We start from the raw sequence: 9,975 nt of genomic DNA on the forward strand, positions 1-9,975 counted from the left end.
AATTTAATTCATTACAATAATAATCATCTAATAGCGTTCTTGCATATGTAGGATTGATGTTTAAAACTAGTACCATAATTAAAGTGGAATTAAAACAAAGGATAAGGTTATTCACTACAATTTTGGCTTAGAGTCTCAAAATTTTTTTTAGAAGATAATTATAATATACTATTAATCCAGCCATTCGAATTCCTTCTACCCTAAATTTCTAATTCCAAGTGTAGGGTTGGTATTTGTGGCCCAAGCCCAAAAACAATTAATTTGTAGAGTATGGGTGAAAGAGCTAAGTTAAGTATGAGATTGATAACAATGGATCACAGCTTTCAAACACAAGCCAACATTAATTTGCACATAAAATTTGATAATCTGAAGAGCTACACTATTTGTTTTTTTGATGAATAAAAATCTTAGGGTTACAATCAAGTTTTTTTTTTCCTCTTCCCTTTGTTATGAGCTTCCTTCCTTTATATAATCACCCTTCTCCTCATCTCCATCATTCACGTGTTCCTCATCTATAAGTTTGCTGAAGTACATGTCACGTCAGACATCTTCTTTTAGCTCTGTGTGAGTGGCGGTAGGTTAGGATGCACTGTTCAGGGGTCTTCTCCACATAAATGCGGCCAGAAAAGTTGCTGCAGTGCATTAAATACGGTGGTAGCAGCTTTCCCTTTAGATATTTCTCCATCCTTATCGTTCCATAGCATACTTAGAGCTTATCTTGATCAGGTGGAGTCCTCGGAAGGTCATTCTGGCCTTTCACACATTCAATTGATTTATGATATTGCGTCAGAGGATTACAACCTCTTCGGACAGGAGATATCCTCTTCGGATTGTGATAATTCTTCCTTTTGAGGGTCTCACTTCCAGCCGGGCCCTGCCTTTTCCATCTTCTTCTTCTCGGTCGCAAAATAGCCCTCTTATGGGCCTTCGACCCATTACGTTAGGCTAGACCCTTTTTCCCCCACAATAGCCCCTCAAAATTTTAGTTTTTCCCTCGCATTTGAGGAGAAAATGTAAGATTTTGATTTGCCACGCAAGAAAAAAGAGATAAAAAAAAGAAAAATTAAGAAATTTAAAAGTGGGAAGTCATAAATACCCCCGTTTACACGCGCGAGAGCATAGAGACATGCGCCTCATTATTGCCATAGTAAATCCCATATTCCCAAAGCGTGGTATCAATCACTCCAGACGGCTTTTTGTCTTTTGCATCCAACGGTGGGTTGTTGATCAAACGGCCAGGGTTCGTCTTCGGGATTTGGGCGAAATGAATGACATCATTTCATCTGTCTCCGTATATAAACCTCTGAAGGAGGTTATTTTCCTTTACTTTACACATTCTCAAAGTACCCAGAGCATTCTCAGAGCACCCAGAGAGTTCCTTCCTTCGAAAGCCTTTCACGCCTCTTCGGATTCCTGCATTCTTTGCCTTCAAGATCTACAAAGAGTTCATTTCGAGTTTAGGGACCTCACTCCAATCTTGTTTATGTAAGTTTCGGCGTCTCCTAATCCTTTATTTTCTTCTCGGCTAACCTTTTCTCCCCTCAAAACCATTCTTCTGTTCATTGCTTCAGTCACTCTCTTAGAAATGGGCAAATTTCAATATCTCGTCGATAGTCCGGCGTCAATAGAGGAATTCAAGAGAAATTATAATATCCCACGGGGGGTAAATCTAAGGTATTGTCCTCTAGAGAGGGTATTAACGGCCCGAAGAGAAGGAGATGTCGTAGTTCCCATGATAGCCTTCATTAAAAGGGGAATGACCCTTCCAATGGGCTCCATCACCTTAAACTATCTCCGCAACCACAGGCTCTCTCCTGAGCAGTGCGCACCCAACACCTTTAAGATACTAGGGGCCTTCAATGCCTTGAACGAGCAGTTAGGACTAGGGCTAACTTGGCATGACTTAGCATACCTATATGAGTGTCGTGGCTAAAAAGGGGCGGGATACTATCTCAAATCCCGCTCCGACATCGTTAGACTGTTCTCCTGCCTTCCCAAATCAAATAAAGGGATGAAAGACGACTATTTGATCGTCTCGGGCACATGGCATGACGGTCTACATTGTCCGACCGAGCCAGGAGAGCCAGGTGTGCCTTCTCGGACTTAGGGTCTCTAACAATAGTCTTAGGGCTTTCATTCTCCATAGCTGCTTCTTTTTTATATCAACTTGTTTTTGTTTTCTGACCCGACTAGTTTGCTTGTTTTACAAATAAGGCGCATATTGCTCCTCGGCTCAGCCTTATTAACGCCCCCACCCTCAATTACCTATTACACTCAGAGATATTCGTCAGTGAGGACGGACAGCTGCGGTCCATCCCTCTCATACTCGGCTACACACCCAAAAAAGCCGACATCCAGCCAGCAGGTAACGCCATCACCCAAGGTGATTACCGGCTGCGACGAATAGACATTGTTCGGAAAAACTTTTGGCCCCCTACGACCTCGCACCTGTTCCACACCCCAACCCCCAGGGTGTTTCGTTGCTAATCCGACTAATTCAACAAGTCCCCCTTGAACCGTCGGCCATAAGAGAAAGGGTCGGCTCCTCATCCACTTCACTAGAGGAGCAAATTGACAAGTTTAAATTTGAAGGGGACACTGAAAGAGGTGTCCAGATAATACCATCCTCAAATTCCGAGGAGGAAACTGACAAGCAATCCTGCATCCGCCCACCCCTGCTGTTGACCATAGTCCCTGAGGACTCTTCGAAGGAAGAAATGTCTGACCTAAAACTCCTTCTGAAGAAAAGGGGCAACAAAGCTGAGGCCAAGGGGACGAGGACCTCTTGGCTGGCGGTGAATCTCCCTCCACCTACACCCCCACCCCAGGTCTCCGATTCGGCTCTCAAACCGATACCGAATTTAAAGAAGAAGAGACCAATTGAGCCCGAGGAGAGGGAGGTGGTATTACCACCAAAGGCTAAACAGCAGAAGATGGAAAATGACCACCGCAGCAAAAGGGCCTCTTTTGTGGAGAGCAAGGAGGAGCCCCCAATGGCCGACGTGCGCCGAGGGCAACGCACGTGGTCTCCCAAGCTAGAACTTGATGGCGTCCCTTTTTCTTGGGAGACCTCTGTCAGGAATTATGATGGGGGTAGGGCTAGCCTTATAGCTGAAGCGCTGCAGCAACCACTGCTCCTCCCCCGAGACATGGAGCCATATAGGCGTTTTAGTCAGTATGATCTCTTTATGTCCTTGAAGAGGGACTTGGCCATGGTAAGCATGCTCATTCAACTCCTCAGTCATAGTATTAATTTTCTATGTTTATGTGCTAACACTATTACCTTATTTGTTCAGATCACTTAGCAGGTCTTCGTGGCCGAAGAATGGAACCGTAAGGCCTATGTGGAAGCCCAAGCAGAGGCCCAGGCTAGGTCCGAAGCGGAAAGGGCCCTGGGTAGCCTAAAGGACGAGGTCTCTCAGATCTCGGACCAGCTAAAGGGAGTGACCCATGAAAGGGATAGCTTCCATGCCGGTCTTAGAAATGTTGAGATCTAGGCCGAAGCCTAACGCAAGCTATTGAACGAGGCTCAGAAAAATCTGGCAACCGAAAAGGAGCTTGTGAAAGAGCTTCGCGCCGAACTACTAAAGGCCAAGGAGGCTCGGAGGGACGCTCAGCTGGCCAAGGAGGCGACCGAGGCCGAAAAGAAAGCATCCTATCAGCTGGGAGTGGAGACGACGGAGAAAGGTCTTACCAAGCAATTCACTTCAGTCGCTCGGGACTACTGTGATATGATCTGGGGCAAAGCGCTGGACGCTGCTGGAGTGCCTGCTGATTCAAAGCTGAGACTACCAGAGAATATCTTTTATGACGAAGACATCCGACAGCTTCCAGAGGCTGATGCCCCTCCTCCAGCACAACTCCCAGAGGCCTTGGAGCAGCCTTTGGTTGACCCAGCTCCCCCAATCATCCTTGAGCCTACCAAGGATTCCAACCTGCTAGGTGATCAGGCCCCCTCTACTGAGCCACAACAGGAAAATGATAAGATCTTGGAATGAGAGAAAATGCCCTCGGATCCCTAAGACCAAGCTCCAACAAAAACTTAGGCTTTAGTTATTTTGTTGTTGCTGTTTTTTTTTTTTTTTTTGGTTCCCCCCTTACTGCAGGGAGTTGTAAACTATCTTACTTTGATTAATGAAATAGTTTTTGTTTTAGCTTTGGTGTATTTGTTGCATTCTGTATGACTTTCTTTTGTTACAAGTAATTTCACTTTGTAATTATAGCCATAGAGATAGACATAATTACTCTGCCTCACTGACAATATATGAAATTAAAATTGGTTCCGAAGAAGGCAGTACATAGAGGTTACAGCTAAAGGATGACCTTACCAAATATTACAAGAATGGATAAATCCTTTTGCATGTATACTTAGGAATGTTAACACAGGCTTAAAGTTGACATTAAACAGAGTCACTAATGCCATGCAAGATTTATTCTAAGAATAACTTAGAATTAATAACGGTACAACAATATTAACTAACTAAAAATCACCTGGTTGAAAGATCACAAACTTGATTGGGTTTAAACAAAAGTATTTAGGGAACCAATAGGGAGTGTTAACTAACCCAAAATCATCTGATCCGAGGACTTCAGGCATGATAGGGTTCGAGTTTAAACACTTAGAGAACCACTAAGGAGTGTTAACTAACCCAAAATCATCTAGTCCGAGGACTACAAGCATGATTGGGTTTAAGTTTAAACACTTAGAGAACCCATAAGGAGTGTTAACTAACCCAAAATCATCTGGTCCAAGGACTACAGGCATGATTGGGTTTAAGTTTAAACACTTAGAGAACCAATAAAGAGTGTTAACTAACCCAAAATCATCTGGTCCGAGGATTATAGGTATGATTGTGTTTAAGTTTAAACACTTAGAGAACCAATAAGGAGTGATAAGTTATCATAATAAACAAAATAACGATTTGATTAATAATAGTACCTTTTGAGGTTATTTACATTTCAGGGGCGGGGTATTACATGACTATCCAAGTCCTCTAGGAAATATGCCCCAATGCCGGCACATGAAGTAATGCGATATGGTCCCTCCCAATTTGGTCCTAATTTTCCCTAGGCTGAGTTTTTCGCAGTGCCGACGACTTTCCTGAGTACTAAATCACCAGGTTCTAAGGGTCTTAGCTTGACCTTGGCGTCATAGCCCTGCCTAAGCTTCTACTGGTAGTGAGTTAGCCGAACCATTGCACTTTCTCTTCTTTCTTCGGTCAAAGCCAATCCTGCTTCTAAGAGCTCATCATTGCTGGCAGGACTGAACAAGCTAGTTCTTAAAGTTGGGAAACCTGTTTCCAGAGGAATGACAGCTTTAGCCCCATAAGTCATTGAAAAAGGAGTCTCCCTAGTAGATCTGCGAGGTGTAGTTCTATAAGCCCAGAGCACGTGTGGCAACTCTTCGACCCACTTTCCCTTTGCGTTGTCCAACCTCTTCTTTAACCCACTAACTATGACTTTATTAACTGCTTCAGCTTGCCCATTCCCTTAAGGATAGGAAGGAGTAGAGTATCTGTTCATGATTCCTAGTTCGCTACAATAACTCTGAAATGCGCTACTATCGAACTGTAAGCTGTTGTCCGAAATGAGAGTATGAGGAACTCTGAAACGAGTGACAATACTTTTCCACATAAATTTTTGCACATCCACGTCTCGGATATTGGCAAGAGGCTCGGCTTCGACCTATTTCGTGAAATAGTCGGTGCCGACTAGAAGGTACTTCCTGTTTCCTGCAGCCTTGGGGAATGGACCCACTATGTCCAAACCCCATTGGGTAAACAGCCATGGACTAGATAGTGGGTTGAGGACTCCACCTGGTTGGTGTATGTTCGGTGCGAATCGCTGACATTGATCACATTTCTTCACATAGTCATGGGCCTCTTTTTGCATGTTCAGCCACTAATACCCCTAAGTAAAGGCTTGGTGGGCCAATGACCTGCCTCCAGTGTGACTCCCACAAATCCCTTCATGCAATTCTTCTAATAGCGACTCAGCCGCCTCTGGGTGAATACACAACAGGTATGGTCCCGAGTAGGAACGTTTGTATAACTTTCGGTCTTCGGATAGCCAAAACTTGGTAGCCCTTCTTCAGATCTTGTCAGCCTCTCCCCACTCTTCTGGCAAGGTATCATCCTTCAAGAATTTGATTAGGGGATCCATCCAGCATGAACTTTCTCGAATCTGGTGCACTTGGATTGCATCCCCTTTTGTTCCAGTAGGCTCATGGAGATCCTCAACGAGGATAACTCTCGGCAAATCTTGATCCGAAGACGTAGCTAGTGTGGCCAAAGAATCTGCGTGTGCATTGCTACTTCTAGAAACATGTAGCAAGCTAAAAGATTCGAATTCCCCTTGCAGACGCTTGACTCGATTCAAGTATCCTTGCATCCTTTCATCCTTTGCTTCAAACTTCCCTTGTACCTGGCCCACAACTAATCTTGAATCTGAGAACAATTCCACGACCTTTCCTTCTATTCTTCGGACCATAGCCATTCCCATTAATAGGGCTTCATACTCTGCCTCGTTATTAGTCGCGCCAAAATCAAGCCTTAACGATTTTTCAATGATGATTCCTTCTGGAGATGTGAAGACCAGCCCCACTCCAGAACCTTTTCGGTTCACAGCGCCGTCTACATACACTTCCCATCGGGCAGGATCTTGTTGAGAAATCATGCCAACCGATTTTTCATCCATGCCCCTCTTTACCGTTACTTCTTCTAAACTGGGCTCCATGAACTCGGCCACCAAATCTGCAAGGATTTGTCCTTTGACTGAAGTGCGAGGCATATACTTGATATCAAAAGCCCCTAGAATAATGCCCCACTTGGCTATCCTTCTCGTGTAATCGGCACTTCGAAGTACTGTCTTAAGTAGGAGTTGCGTGAGCACCACGACAGTATGGGCTTGGAAGTAATGGGGCAATTTTCGTGTTCCAAGTACTACGGCCAAAATGGCTTTTTCCAATGGCAAGTATCTGATCTCAGCTTCATGTAGAGACTTACTTACATAGTAGACCGGCCTTTGTATGCCTTGATCCACTCTTATCAGCACTAAACTTACAGCGTGGGGGACCACTGCGATATAGGTAAATAAGACCTCATCTAGCTCAGGGCTAGACATAATTGATGGTCGAGACAAGTAGTCTTTGAGTTGTTGAAAAGCCGAGGCACATTCTTCAGTCCATTCAAATCCCTTCCACTTGTTAATTAGTGAGAAGAAGGGCTTGCATCTGTCTGCAGACCTGGAGATGAATCGGTTTAAGGCAGCTGTCATTCCCGTTAACTTTTAGACCTCTTTTGGATTCCGAGGAGGCTGCAGATTTTGAATAGCTTTTATCTGATCAGGATTAACTTCAATTCCCCTATGCGTTACCATGTAACCCAAAAATTTGCCTGATCTCACACGGAATGAGCATTTTGACGCGTTCAAGCGCAACTTATGTCTCCTCAGAGTTTCAAAAACATTATCAAAATCCTTCAAATGCTCAAAAATAACTTTGCTTTTAACTGCCATATCATCTATATAGACCTCAATGCTTTTGCCCAGTTGTGATTCAAACATCTTGGTCATCATCCGCTGATAGATAGAACCTGCATTTTTTAGACCAAACGGCATCACTTTATAGTGGTAATTACCAATGGGGGTAACAAAAACGGTTTTCTCCTGGTCATCTGGGGCTAATGGTATCTGACGATAACCTTGGAAAGCATCTAAGAAACTCATCCGAGGATGGCCAACAGTAGCATTTACTAATTGATTAATCTTCGGCATAGGAAAAGGGTCCTTAGGACAAGCCTTGTTCAAGTTTGTGAAGTCCATACAAACTCGCCACTTTCCACTTTTCTTTTTTACCACCACAGTATTTGCCAACCATTCGGGGTAAAAAACTTCTTTAATAGCCCCAGCCTGTTTGAGCTTCAGCACCTCCTCCTTGACTGCCTCAGCATGCTCTCTGGATGGCTGCCGAGGAGGTTGCTTCTTTGGTACACTCAGAGGGTTAACCCTCAAATGATGGCAGATGAACTCCGGATCCACTCCGGGCGCTTCATAAGTACTCCATGCGAATACATCAATATTTCTTTTAAGGAATTCAACTAGCTCTTCTTTCTCTAACTGAGGTATCTGAGATCCGATTTGAAAGTATCTTTCAGGATTGGTCCCAACCAAAACCCGTATTAAGTTATCGCATTTTACGCTTTTATCCTGTCCCTCGACGGGTGACAACCGTCCCTTTAACTATTATAGGTCTCCCTCCACCCTAGCCGAGGATTCACCCTCGGGCTCGTGTCGTATGGCCACCACCAGACATTGCCTAGCCGAGGATTGATCTTCGCGGATCTCACAAACGCGCCCTTCAGAAGGATATTTGACTTTCTGATGCAGAGTGGAGGAAACGGCCCCTAGCGTATGTAACCAAGGCTTGGCTACAATTGCCGTATAAGGGGAATAGACATCTACCACAATGAAGTCCACCTCAACTATTTCCGAGCCAGTTTGCATAGGCAGCCGTATCTGTCCTTTCGGAGTAACCGTCCTTCCCTCGAAGTTGACCAGGGGAGAACAGTATGGAGTCAAGTCACCAAGCGTGAGATTCAGCCCCTTGAAGAGGTCAGGATACATGATCTCCACCGCGCTGCCCTGGTCTACCATCACCCTCTTCACATCATATCCCCCGATCCTGAGTGTGACTATCAAGGTGTCATCGTGAGGCTAAATGGTCCCAGCTTTATCTTTGTCCGAAAAGCCTAAAACGGGCAGTTCAGCCTGTCTAAGGCTCATCGGATTTCGGTCAGCATCTCCTACTGGCAGTCGAGCCACCGACATAACCTTTGTCGGCCGGGATCCTGTTCTTCCTGGCACTGCAAAAATGACATTGATAATACCTAATGGGGGGTTTTGTAGAATCCCTCTTTTCAGACTCAGAATTCGGTTGACCTCCTCGGCCACTAGAGTGATGCAGAAGATGCCTCAACTTGCCTTCACAGACTAGTTGGTCCAAATGATCCCATAAGCTTTTGTAGTCTTCAGTAGCATGCCCATGGTCCTGGTGGTACTGACAATAGAGATTATGATTGCGTCTCTTCGGATTTCCCACTATTTTACTCGGCCATCTAAAGAATGACTCGTTCTTGATCTTTTCCAAGACTTGATGAACGGGCTCTTTGAACACTGTATTAACTGCTTGAGCATTTGCTGAGCCTGAATGCCCGGCGAAATCTCTCTTCAGCTTATTGTTGTTATAACGATCCGACCTAAAGTCCTTCCTGTCTTGGGGGGTAACTTTATCCTTACCCTTCCCTTGCTGCTGATCTTCTTCAACCCTTTTGTACTTCTCAATACGGTCCATAAGCTGGCGCATTTTAGTAACAGGCTTGCCGGACAAGGATGTTCTTAAGCCATGATCAGTGGGGAGGCCTAGCTTGAACGTCTCTAAGGCCATCGCATCAAAGTTGCCCTCCATATCATTAAACATCTCCCAATATCTATCCGAGTACGCCTTAAGTGACTCGCCCTCACGCATGCTTAAGGATAGCAAAGAAGACAAGGGCTTGGCCACCCTTCGGCATGTGACGAAACGTAAACCAAAAGCTTAAGTGAGCTCTTGATAAGAATCAATGGAGTCAGCTTTCAGGTTATCAAACCACCTCATGGCCACGAGTCCAAGACTAGAGGGGAATACCTTGCACATCAGAGCTTCATCCCTGGAATAGACAGCCATTCTTTGGTTAAAATGGCTGACATGCTCCACAGAGTCGGTTTTGCCGTTGTAAATAGTAAAAGTTGGCTGCTTGAAACGCCAAGGAAGTTTCGCTCCTTCAATCCTATGCGTGAAAGGTGACTTGGAGATCTGATTCAAGGCCTTATTCATGGCATCATTGCCCACTCCTCTATGTGGTGGTCCTTAAGGTTGCTTTTTACGAGGGTGCTCATCCTCATATGAAAAAGTTTTACTGATTGAAGTTCGAGACCTCT

At 44.7% G+C, this 9,975-nt stretch overlaps 2 protein-coding genes across 2 annotated transcripts; both read right to left on the reverse strand.

The window, feature by feature from the left end:
- Positions 1–6,090: 6,090 nt before the first annotated feature.
- LOC136063080 (uncharacterized) lies at positions 6,091–7,275 on the reverse strand. The gene has a single exon (XM_065762962.1). The coding sequence runs from the start codon at positions 7,273–7,275 to the stop codon at positions 6,091–6,093; it is 1,185 nt and encodes a 394-aa protein (XP_065619034.1).
- Positions 7,276–8,712: 1,437 nt separating this feature from the next.
- Positions 8,713–9,523, reverse strand: LOC136063081 (uncharacterized). Its single transcript, XM_065762964.1, has 2 exons — positions 8,980–9,523; positions 8,713–8,861 (listed from the first exon to the last, which is right to left on the reverse strand). Exons 1-2 carry the CDS (start codon positions 9,521–9,523, stop codon positions 8,713–8,715), a joined length of 693 nt encoding a protein of 230 aa, XP_065619036.1.
- Positions 9,524–9,975: the final 452 nt, after the last annotated feature.

The sequence above is a fragment of the Quercus suber genome, unplaced genomic scaffold, assembly GCF_002906115.3.
Source record: "Quercus suber isolate HL8 unplaced genomic scaffold, Cork oak 2.0 scaffold_484, whole genome shotgun sequence".
In the NCBI taxonomy this organism is placed as follows: Eukaryota; Viridiplantae; Streptophyta; class Magnoliopsida; order Fagales; family Fagaceae; genus Quercus; species Quercus suber.

Excerpts from the sequence above, each read along its gene's own strand:
- LOC136063080 (XM_065762962.1), bottom strand. The coding sequence starts at position 7,275 with ATGACAGCTGCCTTAAACCGATTCATCTCCAGGTCTGCAGACAGATGC.
- LOC136063081 (XM_065762964.1), bottom strand. The coding sequence starts at position 9,523 with ATGCGTGAGGGCGAGTCACTTAAGGCGTACTCGGATAGATATTGGGAG. Across the intron at positions 8,862-8,979 it reads GGACCAACTAGTCTGTGAAG|TGCCAGGAAGAACAGGATCC; the intron begins GCAAGTTGAGGC and ends TCATTTTTGCAG.